The sequence below is a fragment of the Tachyglossus aculeatus genome, chromosome 8 (genome assembly GCF_015852505.1).
Source record: "Tachyglossus aculeatus isolate mTacAcu1 chromosome 8, mTacAcu1.pri, whole genome shotgun sequence".
Classification (NCBI taxonomy): domain Eukaryota; kingdom Metazoa; phylum Chordata; class Mammalia; order Monotremata; family Tachyglossidae; genus Tachyglossus; species Tachyglossus aculeatus.
Genome location: NC_052073.1, coordinates 37,815,588 through 37,830,105, shown reverse-complemented (window position 1 = coordinate 37,830,105; position 14,518 = coordinate 37,815,588). Strand labels below are relative to the sequence as shown.

General features: G+C 47.5%; 1 protein-coding gene across 1 annotated transcript in view; it reads left to right on the top strand.

Moving 5' to 3' along the window:
- DHRS7C (dehydrogenase/reductase 7C) overlaps positions 1-14,270 on the top strand; it is a 38,591-nt gene extending 24,321 nt beyond the window's left edge. The window contains exons 5-7 of the mRNA XM_038750568.1: positions 12,126-12,218; positions 13,781-13,921; positions 14,026-14,270. Of these exons, the coding sequence (XP_038606496.1) occupies positions 12,126-12,218; positions 13,781-13,921; positions 14,026-14,234 (443 nt within the window). The 3' untranslated portion in view covers positions 14,235-14,270. The remainder of the gene's footprint in view (positions 1-12,125; positions 12,219-13,780; positions 13,922-14,025) is intronic.
- Positions 14,271-14,518: the final 248 nt, after the last annotated feature.

Here is a 14,518-nt window from a genome sequence, read left to right as displayed (position 1 = left end):
GTGCTTAACAAATGCCATTATGATTATTATTATTGTACCTTCCCAGCGCTTAGAATAGTGCTTTTCCTGTAGTAAGTGCTTCATAAATGCCATTATCATTATTATTATTATTATTATTGTAACCTCCCCAGCGCTTAGAACAGTGCTTTGCCTATAGTAAGTACTTAACAAATGCCATTATGATTATGATTATTGTAACCTCCCCAGCGCTTAGAACAGTGCTTTGCCTGTAGTAAGTGCTTAACAAATGCCATTATGATTATTACTGTAACCTCCCCAGCGCTTAGAACAGTGCTTTATCTGTAGTGTTTAATAAATGCCATTATTATTATTATTATTATTGTAACCTCCCTAGTGCTTAGAACAGTGCTTTGCCTGTAGTAAGTGCTTAACAAATGCCATTATGATTATTATTATTGTAACCTCTCCAGTGCTTAGAATGGTGCTTTATCTGTAGTAAGTGCTTAATAAATGCCATTATTTTTATTATTATTATTATCCCTGTTCTTCCACCCCTTTAGACCACGCGCCCAGGGTGGGACAGGGACGGCATCCGACCTGATTCCCTTGCGTCTCCTTCAGATCTTAGTACGGCGTTTGGCAAATAGTAGTTGTTTAGCAAATACTAGTATTATTATTATTATTAGGGTTGTGCCTCTGGGCCGGCTGGGCCTCTGGGCCTAACAGGTTGGGGTGTCCGGACGTGGGATTTGAGGCCCTCCCGTCAACTCCGACCAAGATCCAGGCCTTGCCTTCCCCCCATCTCTCCACACACCACCCCCGCACCTTCCCCCCGGGAACACGGGCTGTAAATATTTATTCTTTCTGGGGAGTCCATTTCCGCCCATCTCCGGCTACGCAATGTTCCCCTTCGTGTTTATGATGTCCCCTTCTAGACTGTGAGCCTGCTGTCGGGTAGGGACCGTCTCTCTATGTTGCCAACTTGGACTTGCCAAGCGCTTAGTCCAGTGCTCTGCACGCTGGAAGCGCTCAATCAATCAATCAATCAATCGTATTTACTGAGCGCTTACTGTGTGCAGAGCGCTGGACTAAGCACTTGAATAAATAAATAAATTCAATAAATAATTGAATAAATTCAATAAATACCATTGAATGAATGAATGAATGAATGAATGTCCCCCCACCACCTTGGGACGGAGCGTGGGGGCGGTGGGCTGAGCGCTCAATATGGCGCCCTGATTCATTCTTTCAATTGTATTTATTGAGCACTTACTGTGTGCAGAGCACTGGACTAAGCACTTGGGCATTCATTCATTCAATCGTATTTATTGAGCGCTTACTGTGTGCAGAGCACTGCACTAAGCGCTTGGGAAGTCCATGTTGGCAACATCTAGACACGGTCCCTACCCAACAGCAGGCTCACAGTCTAGAAGGGGGAGACAGACAACAAAACAAAACAGATGGTAAGTGCTTAACAAATACCATCATTATTATTATTATTTTTACTCCAGCATTTAGAATCAATCAATCAATCATATTTATTGAGCGCTTACTGTGTGCAGAGCACTGTACTAAGCGCTTGGGAAGTACAAGTTGACAACATATAGAGACAGTCCCTACCCAACAGTGGGCTCACAGTCTAGAAGGGGGAGACAAGAGCGGTGGACCCATAGTAAGCGCTTAAGAAATACCATCATTATTATTACTAATAATAATAATAATGGCATTTATTAAGCGCTTACTATGTGCAAAGAACTGTTCTAAGCGCTGGGGTAGATACAAGGTAATCAAGTTGTCCCACGTGGGGCTCATAGACTTAATCCCCATTTTCCAGATGAGGGAACTGAGGCCCAGAGAAGTGAAGTGACTTGCCCAAAGTCACACAGCTGGCAAGTGGCGGAGCCTGGATTTGAACCCATGACCTCTGACTCCAAAGCCCGGGCTTTTTCCACTGAGCCACGCTGCCTCTTACTCCAGCATTTAGAAGAGTGCTGGACCCAAAGTAAACGCTTAACAAATACCATCATTATTACTATTATTACTCCAGTGTTTAGAAGAGTGCAGGACACTAAGTGCTTAACAAATTACCATCACTATCATTATCGTTATTATTACTCTAGCATTTAGAAGAGTGGTTGACCCATAGTAAGCACTTAAGAAATACCATCATTATTATTACTCCAGCGTTTAGAAGAGTGGTGGACCCATAGTAAGCGCTTAACAAATACCATCATTATTATTATTATTATTATTCCAGCATTTAGAAGAGTGCTGGACACTAAGTAAGCGCTTAATAAATTACCATCATTATCATTATCATTATTATTACTCCAGCATTTAGAAGAGTGGTTGACCCATAGTAAGCGCTTAACAAATACCATCATTATTATTACTCTAGCATTTACAAGAGTGGTGACCCATAGTAAGCGCTTAACAAATACCATCATTATTATTATTATTACTCCAGCGTTTAGAAGAGTGCTGGACACTAAGTTAGCATTTAACAAATTACCATCATTATCATTATTATTACTCCAGCGTTTAGAAGAGCGGTGGAACCATAGTAAGCGCTTAACAAATACCATCATTATTATTATTATTATTCCAGCGTTTAGAAGAGTGCTGGACACTAAGTAAGCGCTTAACAAATTACCATCATTATCCTTATCATTATTATTACTCCAGCATTTAGAAGAGCGGTGGACCCATAGTAAGTGCTTAAGAAATACCATCATTATTATTACTCCAGCGTTTAGAAGAGTGGTGGACCCATAGTAAGCGCTTAACAAATACCATCATTATTATTATTATTATTCCAGCATTTAGAAGAGTGCTGGACACTAAGTAAGCGCTTAACAAATTATCATCATTATCCTTATCATTATTATTACTCCAGCATTTAGAAGAGTGGTTGACCCATAGTAAGCGCTTAACAAATACCATCATTATTATTATTAACTTGGGCAGTCCAAGTTGGCAACATATTCATTCATTGAATCGTATTTATTGAGCGCTTACTGTGTGCAGAGCACTGTACTAAGTGCTTGGGAAGTCCAAGTCGACAACATATAGAGACGGTCCCCACCCGACAACGGGCTCACAGTCTAGAAGGGGAAGACAGACAACAAAACAAAACATGTGAACAGGTGTCAAGTCATCAGAACAAATTTATTGAGTGTTTACTGTGTGCAGAGTACTGTACTAAGCGCTTGGGAAGTCCAAGTCGGCAACATATAGAGACGGTCCCCACCCGACGAAGGGCTCACAGTCTAGAAGGGGTAGACAGACAACAAAACAAAACATGTGGACAGGTGCCAAGTCATCAGAACAAATTTATTCTTCATTCATTCATTCAATCGTATTCATTCATTCATTCCATCGTATTTATTGAGTGCTTACTGTGTGCAGAGTGCTGTTTACTAAGCGCTTGGGCAGTCCAAGTCGGCAACATAGAGAGATGGTCCCCACCCAACAGCGCGCTCACAGTCTAGAAGGGAGAGACAGACAACAAAACAAAACATGTGGACAGGTGCCAAGTCATCAGAACAAATTTATCGAGTGCTTACTGTGTGCAGAGCACTGGACTAAGCGCTTGGGAAGTCCAAGTCGGCAACATATAGAGACGGTCCCCACCCAACGACGGGCTCACAGTCTAGAAGGGGGAGACAGACAACAAAACAAAACATGTGGACGGGTGCCAAGTCATCAGAACAAATTTATTCATTCATTCATTCATTCAATCGTATTTATTCATTCATTCATTCATTCAATCGTATTTATTGAGCGCTTACTGTGTGCAGAGCACTGGACTAAGCGCTTGGGAAGTCCAAGTTGGCAACATAGAGAGACGGTCCCCACCCGACGACGGGCTCACAGTCTAGAAGGGGGCGACAGACAACAAAACAAAACGTGGACAGGTGCAGTCATCAGAACAAATTTATTGAGTGCTTACTGTGTGCAGAGCACTGTACTAGGCGCTTGGGAAGTCCAAGTCGGCAACATCTAGAGACGGTCCCTCCCCGACAACGGGCTCACAGTCTAGAAGGGGGAGACGGACAACAAAACCAAACATGTGGACGGGTGTCAAAGTCGGGGGTCTCGGGGGTCCCGCTCAACACCACAGAGCGAGTGACGGGTCAGTCGGTCAATCGTATTTATTGAGCGCTTACTGTGTGCAAAGCACTGGACTAAGCGCTTGGGAGAGGACAACAGAACACGTGGACACATTTCCTGCCCACAAGGAGCTTATATTCTAGAGGTCGGAACTCAAGGACGGCAAAATGACAGCCCCAACTTGAAGAGGTTTCCAGCCCCCGTGTTTTTAGGGCACTTGGGTCCGGGGGCCCGGGAAATCATCATCATCATCAATCGTATTTATTGAGCGCTTACTGTGTGCAGAGCACTGTACTAAGCGCTTGGGAAGTACAAGTTGGCAACATATAGAGACAGTCCCTACCCAACAGTGGGTTCACAGTCTACAAGAAAAGAAATGACTTTTTTTGGCTACCCTCCCAATCAGGAGAAGCAGCGGGGCTCAGTGGAAAGAGCCTGGGCTTGGGAGTCAGAGGTCGTGGGTTCTAATCCCGACTCCACTAGATTCATTCAATTCAATCGTATTTATTCATTCGTTCATTCATTCAATCGTATTTATTGAGCGCTTACTGTGTGCAGAGCACTGGACTAAGCGCTTGGGAAGTCCAAGTTGGCAACATCTAGGGACGGTCCCGACCCAACAGCGGGCTCACAGTCTAGAAGGGGGAGACAGAGAACAAAACAAAACATATTAACAAAATAGAATAAATATGTACAAATAAAATAGAGTAATAAATCCGTACAAACATATATAGATATATCCAGGTGTTGTGGGGAGGGGAAGGAGGTAAGGCAGGGGGGATGGGGCAGAGAAGCAGCGTGGCTCAGTGGAAAGAGCACAGGCTTTGGAGTCAGAGGTCATGGGTTCGAATCCCAGCTCCACCACAAGTCTGCTGTGTGACCTTGGGCAAGTCACTTAACTTCTCTGAGCCTCAGTTACCTCATCTGTAAAAAGGGGGATTTAGACTGTGAGCCCCACGTGGGACAACTTGATCACATTGTATCCCCCCAGCGCTTAGAACAGTGCTTTGCACATAGTAAGCGCTTAACAAATGCCATCATTATTATGAGGGGGAGGAGGGCGAGAGGAAGCAGGGGGCTTAGTCTGGGAAGGTCTCCTGGAGGAGGTGAGCTTTCAGCAGGGCTTTAAATGTCATTATTATTATTATTATTATTACTACTTGTCTGCTGGGTGATTTGGGGCAAGTCACTTCACTTCTCTGTGCCTCAGTTACCTCATCTGTAGAGAGCGCTTACTGTGTGCAGAGCACTGGACTAAACGCTTGGGAAGTCCAAGTTGGCAACGTAGCACTATGCCCAAAACTACATGTCAGCTGGGTGACTCTGGGCAAGTCACTTGGCTTCTCTGTGCCTCAGTTACCTCATGTGTGAGGGGAGGAGGAGCAGTGGCGCCGCTCGGGGGAAAGAGCGCGGATGTAGGGGAGGTGGGGGGCAGAGGTTGTAGTCGTCTTTAGTGAGCGCTCACTGGGTGCGGAGCACTGTACTAGGCGCTTAGGAGAGTACAGTTCAGCCACAGAGACCAACCCTGCCCACGACGGGCTCACAGTCCGGGGGGGGGGGGGAGACATTCATTCATTCAGTCGCCTTTACTGAGCGCTAAGCGCTCAGTACAGTGCTCTGCACACACTAAGCGCTCAATAAAGAGAAGCAGCGTGGCTCAGTGGAAAGAGCACGGGCTTTGGAGTCAGAGGTCATGGGTTCGAATCCCGGCTCCGCCACATGTCTGCTGTGTGACCTTGGGCAAGTCACTTAACTTCTCTGAGCCTCAGTTACCTCATCTGTAAAATGGGGATTAAGACTGTGAGCCCCACGTGGGAAAACCTGATCACTTTGTATCCCCCCAAGCGCTTAGAACAGTGCTTTGCGCATAGTAAGCACTTAACAAATGCCAACATTATTATTAATAAAGACGGTGGAACGACTGAATGAAGACAGAGCACTGCACTAGGTGCTTGGGAGAAGCAGCGTGGCTCAGTGGAAAGAGTGCGGGCTTGGGAGGCAGAGGTAATGGGTTCGAATCCCACCTCCCCCACATGTCTGCTGTGTGACCTTGGGCAAGTCTCTTCACTTCTCTGTGCCTCAGTTCCCTCATCTGGAAAATGGGGATTAAGACTGTGAGCCCCACATGGGACAACCTCATCTCCTTGTGTTCCCCCCAGCGCTTAGAACAGTGCTTTGCACATAGTAAGCGCTTAACAAATACTATTATTATTGGGAGAGTACAATTCGACAAGAGATAGAGAAAATCCCTACCCAGCAATGGGAGATGGACATCGAAACAAGTAAGCAGGCATCAGTAGCGTCATTGTAAACAAATAGAATTAGAGATATATACACATCATTAATGAAAATAAATAGAATTATACCTAGAAATATATACGTCTATAGACGCAAGGGCCTTGGGGCGGGTAGAGCAAAGGGGGTGAGTCGGGGCGATGGGGAGGGAAAGGGGAGCTGAGGAAAAGGGGGGCTTAGGCCCCCACTTATCAGCCGTGTGACTTTGGATAAGTCACTTCACTTCTTTGTGCCTCAGTTACCTCATTTGGCTCAGCGGAAAGAGCCCGGGCTTGGGAGTCAGAGGTCATGGGTTCGAAGCCCGGCTCCGTCACTTATCAGTTGTGTGGCTTTGGGCAAGTCACTTCACTTCTCCGGGCCTCAGGGACCTCATCTGGAAAATGGGGATGAAGACTGGGAGCCCCACGTGGGACAACCTGATTACCTCCCTCCCTTCAAGGCCCTACTGAGAGCTCCCCTCCTCCAGGAGGCCTTCCCAGACTGAGCCCCTTCCTTCCTCTCCCCCTCGTCCCCCTCTCCATCCCCCCCCCCCCCCAATCTTACCTCCTTCCATTCCCCACAGCACCTGGATATATGTATATATGTTTGGACATACTTATTACTCTATTTATTTTACTTGTACATATCTATTCTACTTATTTTATTTTGTTAGTATATTTGGTTTTGTTCTCTGTCTCCCTCTTTTAGACTGTGAGCCCACTGTTGGGTAGGGACCGTCTCTATATGTTTCTAACTTGTACTTCCCAAGCGCTTAATACAGTGCTCTGTACACAGTAAGCGCTCAATAAATACGATTGATTGATTGTACACCCACCCACCCCCAGCGCTTAGAGCAGTGCTTGGCATGTAGTAAGCACTTGTCCTGCCGTCGACCCCCGGCCCATGTCCTTCCCTGGTCTGGAATGCCCTCCCTCCGCACATCTGCCAAGCTGGCTCTCTTCCTCCCTTCCAAGCCCTACTGAGAGCTCACCTCCTCCAGGAGGCCTTCCCACACTCAGCCCCCTTTTTCTTCTCCTCCTCCCCATCGCCCCTCCGCCCTACCTCCTTGCCCCACCCCAGCACTTCTGTACATTTGTACATATTTATTACTCTATTTAGTTTACTTGTGCATATTTACTACTCCATTTTATTAATGAAGTGCATAGAGCTATGATTCTATTTATTCTGACGGTTTTGACACCTGTCTACATGCTTTGTTGTCTGTCTCCCCCTTCTAGACCGTGAGCCCGTTGTTGGGTAGGGACCGTCAATATATGTTGCCGACTTGGACTTCCCAAGCGCTTAGTACAGTGCTCTGCGCACAGTAAGCGCTCAATAAATACGATTGAATGAATGAATGAATCTGTAAAATGGGGATGAATAACAATAATAATAATAATGGCATTTGTTAAGCACTTACTATGTGCAAAGCACTGTTCTAAGCGCTGGGGAGGATACAAGGTGATCGGGTTATCCCACGTGGGGCTCACAGTCTTAATCCCCATTTAATCCCTTCAAAGCCCAACTGAGAGCTCACCTCCTCCAGGAGGCCTTCCCACACTGAGCCCCCTCCTTCCTCTCCCCCTCCTCCCCCTCCCCATCCCCCCTGCCTTACTTCCTTCCCCTCCCCACACCACCTGTACATATCTATATATGTTTCTACGTATTTATTACTCTATTTATTGATTTTACTTGTACATATTTATTCTATTTATTTCATTTTGTTAATATGTTTGGTTTTGTTGTCTGTCTCCCCCTTCTAGCCTGTGAGCCCACTGTTGGGTAGGGACCGTCTCTCTATGTTGCCAACTTGGACTTCCCAAGCGCTTAGTCCAGTGCTCTGCACACAGTAAGCGCTCAATAAATACGATTGACAGAATGAAGTGGCGGAGCCGGGATTTGAACCCGTGACCTCTGACTCCCAAGCCCGGGCTCTTTCCATTGAGCCACGCTTTCCCAAGGCCCCAAGACTGTGAGCCCCACGTGGGACAACCTGCTGACCTCGTATCTCCCCCAGCGCTTAGAACAGTGCTTGGCACATAGTAAGCGCTTAACAAAGACCATCATTATCAGCATTATTATTACCACCCCACCCAGCCTACCTGAGGGAGAGCCTAAGTAAGAGAAGCAGCGAGGCCTGGTGGACAGAACCCGGGCCTAGGAACCAGGTGGACCTGGGTTCTAATCCTGGCTCTGCTTTTTGTCTGCTGGGTGACCTTGGGTAAGTCACTTCACTTCTCTGAGCTTCCATTACCTCCTCTGTAAAATGGGAAGTAATAATAATAATAATAATGATGGTATTTATCAAGTGCTTACTATGTGCAAAGCACTGTTCTAAGCGCTGGGGAGGTTACAAGGTGATCAGGTTGTCCCACGGGGGGCTCACAGTCTTAATCCCCATTTTATAGATGAGGTCACTGAGGAACAGAGAACAATAATAATAATAATGATGATGGTATTAAGCACTTACTATGTGCAAAGCACTGTTCTAAGCGCTGGGGAAGTTACAAGGTGATCAGGTTGCCCCACGGGGGGCTCACAGTCTTAATCCCCATTTTATAGATGAGGTAACTGGGGAACAGAGAATAATAATAATAATAATAATAATAATGGTATTTATTAAGCGCTTACTATGTGCAAAGCACTGTTCTAAGCCCTGGGGAAGTTACAAGGTGATCAGGTTGCCCCACGGCGGGCTCACAGTCTTAATCCCCATTTTATAGATGAGGTAACTGAGGCCCAGAGAAGTGAAGTGACTTGCCCAAAGTTGCACAGCTGACAATTGGCAGAGCCGGGATTTGAACCCATGACCACTGGCTCCAAAGCCCGGGCTCTTTCCGCTGAGCCACGCTGCTTCTCTAGAAATAGGAACAATAATAACACTAATAATGGTATTTGTTAAGGGCTTACTATGTGTGCAGCTCTGTTCTAAGCACTGGGGTAGACGGGGAAGCAGCGTGGCTCAGTGGAAAGAGCCCGGGCTTGGGAGTCAGAGGTCATGGGTTTGAATCCCGGCTCCACCACTTGTCAGCTGTGTGACCTTGGGCAAGCCACTTAACTTCTCTGTGCCTCAGTTCCCTCATCTGTAAAATGGGGATTAAGACTGTGAGCTCCAAGTGGGACAACCTAATCACCTTGTAGCCCCTCCCCAGCGCTTAGAACAGTGCTTTGCACATAGTAAGTGCTTAACAAATACCACCATTATTATTATTATTACAAGCTATTCGGGTAGGACACAGGCCCTGTCCGATATGGGGCTCACAGTCTTCATCCCCATTTTACAGATGAGGCAACTGAGGCCCAGAGAAGTGAAGTGACTTGCCCAGGGTCACACAGCATCCAAGTGGCGGAACCAGGATTAGAACCCAGGTCCTTCTGACTCCCAGCCCCCTGCTCTATCCATGAAGCCACGTTGTTACTCACGGGCCCCACGTAGGACATGGACTGTGTCTGACCTGATTAGCTCATGTCTACCTCAGCGCTTAGTACAGTGCCTGGGACATAGTAAGCGCTTAGCAAACACCATAATTAAATTAAAAGAAAAAAGTCCTAGTATTTACAGTGTGCCAAGAACACAGAAAGAGCCAGGGCTTGGGTTCTAATGCCGGCTTCGCCGCTTGTCAGCTGTGTGACTTTGGGCAAGTCACTTCACTTCTCTGGGCCTCAGTTACCTCATCTGTAAAATGGGGATAAAGACTGTGAGCCCCACATGGGACAAACTGATCACCTTGTATCCCTCCAGTGCTTGAAACAGTGCTTTGCACATAGTAAGCGCTTAACAAATACTACCATCATTATTATTATGGAGAAGCAGCATGGCACAGTGGAAAGAGCCCGGGCTTTGGAGTCAGACATCATGGGTTCAAATCCCGGCTCTGCCAATTGTCAGCTGTGTGACTTTGGGCCGGTCACTTAACTTCTCTGGGCCTCAGTTACCTCATCTGTAAAATAGGGGTGAAGACTGTCAACCCCCCATGGGACAACCTGATCGCCTTGTAACCTCCCCAGCACTCAGAGCAATGCTTTGCACATAGTAAGCGCTTAATAAATGCCATCAAAAAAACCAAAAACTGTCCCTGTGGGAGGTTAATAATGATGGCATTTATTAAGCACTTACTATGTGCAAAGCACTGTTCTAAGCACTGGAGTAGGTACAGGGTAATCAAGTTGTCCCATGTGGGGCTCACAGACTTAATCTCCATTTTCATTCATTCATTCAATCGTATTTATTGAGCACTTACTGTGTGCAGAGCACTGTTCTAGCTCTGGGGTAGATACAAGATAATCAAGTTGTCCCATGTGGGGCTCACAGACTTAATCCCCATTTTCCAGATGAGGCAACTGAGGCCCAGAGAAGTGAAGTGACTTGCCCAAAGTCGCCCACCTGACAAGTGGCAGAGCCAGGATTTGAACCCCTGACCTCTGACTCCAAAGCCCGGGCTCTTTCCACTGAGCCACGCTGCTTCTCCATAATAATAATGATGGTAGTATTTGTTAAACGCTCACTATGTGCAAAGCACTGTTTCAAGCGCTGGGGGGATAGAAGGTGATCAGTTTGTCCCCTGTGGGGCTCACAGTCTTTATCCCTGTTTTACAGATGAGGCAACTGAGGCCCAGAGAAGTGAAGTGACGTGCCCAAAGTCACACAGCTGACAAGCGGCAGAGCCGGGATTAGAACCCATGACTTCTGACTCCACTGAGTCAGTTCTCTCTCCCAACTTTCCCACTGCCCTCCTATCCAGCTTCCTTCTGAGTTCCTTTCCCCACGGGAATTGGGGACATGGGGACGGGGTGGCGGAGGACCGGCCTAGGGGCTGACGGGAAGGATGCTCCTGTTGGCTTTCAGAGAAGCAGTGTGGCTCCGTGGAAAAGAGCCTGGGCTTTGGAGTCAGAGGTCATGGGTTCAAATTCCGGCTCCGCCAATTGTCAGCTGGGTGACTTTGGGTAAGCCACTTAACTTTTCTGTGCCTCAGTTACCTCATCTGTAAAATGAAGATTAAAGACTGTGAGCCCCCTGTGGGACAACCCCATCACCTTGGAACCTCCCCAGCGCTTAGAACAGTGCTTTGCGCATAGTAAGTGCTTAATAAATGCCATCATTAGAAGCAGCGTGGCTCAGTGGAAAGAGTCTGGGCTTTGGAGTCAGAGGTCATGTGTTCAAATCCCAGCTCCGCCAATTGTCAGCTGGGTGACTTTGGGTAATCAATCAATCAATCAATCATATTTATTGAGCGCTTACTGTGTGCAGAGCACTGGACTAAGCGCTTGGGAAGTACAAGTTGGCAACATATACAGTCCCTACCCAACAGTGGGCTCACAGTCTAAAAGAACTTCTCTGTGCCTCAGTTACCTCATCTGTAAAATGAAGATTAAAGACTGTGAGCCCCCCGTGGGACAACCCGATCACCTTGGAACCTCCCCAGCGCTTAGAACAGTGCTTTGCGCATAGTAAGCGCTTAATAAATGCCATCATTAGAAGCAGCGTGGCTCAGTGGAAAGAGCCCGGGCTTTGGAGTCAGCGGTCATGGGTTCAAATCCCGGCTCCGCCAATTGTCAGCTGGGTGACTTTGGGCAAGTCACTTCACTTCTCTGGGCCTCATCTGCAAAATGAGGATTAAAGACTGGGAGCCCCCCGTGGGACAACCTGATAACCTTGGAACCTCCCCAGCGGTTAGAACAGTGCTTTGCGCATAGTAAGAGCTTAGTAAATGCCAACATTGTTATTATAATTATAATTATTATTATTATTATTATTATTATTATTATTATTATTTCAGCTCTGCTTCCCAGCATGCTGTCCCGGAGAACCGGCCAGATTGTCCTGGTGAACACCCTGCAGGGGAGAGTGGGGCTGCCCTTTCGCACGGCCTGTGAGTCTCCCAGGAGGGCGAGCTGGGGGCCAGTGGAAGGGGAGAGCGGATCCAGGGGGAGAAGACGGGGCAGGGGGCGAGTGCCAGGCTCAGCTGCTGCTGGGGGTGGAGGGAGGTGGGCACGGTCACTTGACACCCGTCCGCGTGTCTGGTTTGGTTGTCCGTCTCCCCCTTCGAGCCTGTGAGCCCGTTGTCAATCAATCAATCAATCAATCGTATTTATTGAGCGCTTACTGTGTGCAGAGCACTGTACTAAGCGCTTGGGAAGTTGTCGGGTAGGGACCGTCTCTAGATGTATCCGACTTGCGCTTAGTCCAATGCTCTGCACACAGTAAGCGCTCAATAAATACGAATGAATGAATGAATGCATGTAATTTTATCAGAATTCCGTATCGTCCTCTCCCAGGCGCTCAGTACAGTGCTCTGTACCCAGTGCAAGGTAAAATACCATCGACTGATCGATTGGCGCATATTGGGAAGGGGATTATTTTGGTATTTGAAAGAAGGGCTGCTGGAGTTTATATTTATTAATAATAATGATGATGATGATGGCATTTATTAAGCGCTTACTATGTGCAAAGCACTGTTCTAAGGGCTGGGGAGGTTACAAGGCGATCAGGTTGTCCCCTCGGGGGGCTCACAGTTGGGTAGGGACTGTCTCTGTATGTTGTCAACTTGTACTTCCCAAGCGCTTAGTACAGTGCTCTGCACACAGTAAGCGCTCAATAAATACGATTGATTGATTGATTGATTGATTGATTAATCCCCATTTTAGAGACGAGGGAACTGAGGCACAGAGAAGTGAAGTACATATGTACTATTTACTTGTACATATTTACTACTATATTTATTTTATTTTGTTAATACGTTTTGTTTCGTTGCCCGTCTCCCCCTTCTAGCCTGTGAGCCCATTGTCGGGTAGGGACCGTCTCTAGATGTTGCCGACTTGCGCTTAGTCCAGTGCTCTGCACACAGTAAGTGCTCAATAAATACGATTGAATGAATGAATGTATGTAATTTTATCAGAATTCCGTATCATCAATCTTATTTATTGAGCGCTTACTGTGTGCAGAGCACTGTACTGAGCGCTTGGGAAGTCCAAGTTGGCAACAGAAAGAGACGGTCCCTACCCAACAGCGGGCTCACAGTCTAGAAGGGGGAATCACGTCGGTATTATTATGATCTACGTCGGCGCTTAGCACAGTGCTCGGCAGCTAGTAATCAATCAATCAATCAATCGTATTTATTGAGCGCTTACTATGTGCAGAGCACTGTACGAAGCGCTTGGGAAGTACAAATTGGCAACATATAGAGACAGTCCCTACGCAACAGTGGGCTCACAGTCTAAAAGGGGGAGACAGAGAACAAAACCAAACATACTAACAAAATAAAATAAATAGGATAGATATGTACAAGTAAAATAAATAGGGTAATAAATATGTACAAATATATATACATATATATAGGTGCTGTGGGGAAGGGAAGGTGCCCTTCCCTTCCCTAGTAAGTGAGCGGTGCCCCCCCAGCAAACACCCGCCCCCCGCAAACACCCTCCCAAACAGACGCGGCCTCTAAGCACGCCATCCTGGGCTTCTTCGACTGCCTGCGGGCCGAGGTGGAAGAGTTCAACGTGGTGGTGAGCACCGTGTGCCCTGCCTTCGTCCGCTCCTACCCGGCGGGCCCCGACGCCTCCGTCTGGAAGTGTGAGCCGGGGCCGGGTGGGATGGGGGGGACCCCTCAGGGGAGGGAGGACCAGGTGGCGTCTCCCCCAGGGCCGGGCCTGAGGCCGGACTCCCCGTCCGGCCAGTCTTTTTCAGGAAGCTGGCCTACGGCTCTCACCCCGTGGACGTCGCCGAGGAGGTGATGCGCACCGTGAGCCGGAAGAAGCAGGAGGTCTTACTGGTCAACCCCCTGCCCAGGGCCGCCCTCTTCCTCCGCACCTTCTCGCCTGACCTGTTCTTCGCCGTGACGGGCTGCGGGTTCAAGGACCGGCTGGACGGTCCGGGGGGCAAGTGACCGCCTTGGGCCTGCGAATAAAACCTTTCTGGACAGTTGTTGTGGCCTCTTACAGGGTGCCGAGGCCGGCTGCCTGCGTTCATTCATTCATTCACTCCACGTGGGACAACCTGATCAATCAATCGTATTTATTGAGCGCTTACTGTGTGCAGGGCACTGGACTGAGCGCTTGGGAAGTCCAAGTTGGGAACATAGAGAGACGGGCCCTACCCAACAGCGGGCTCACGGTCTAGAAGGGGGAGACGGACAACAAAACAAAACATATTAACAGAATAAAATCAATA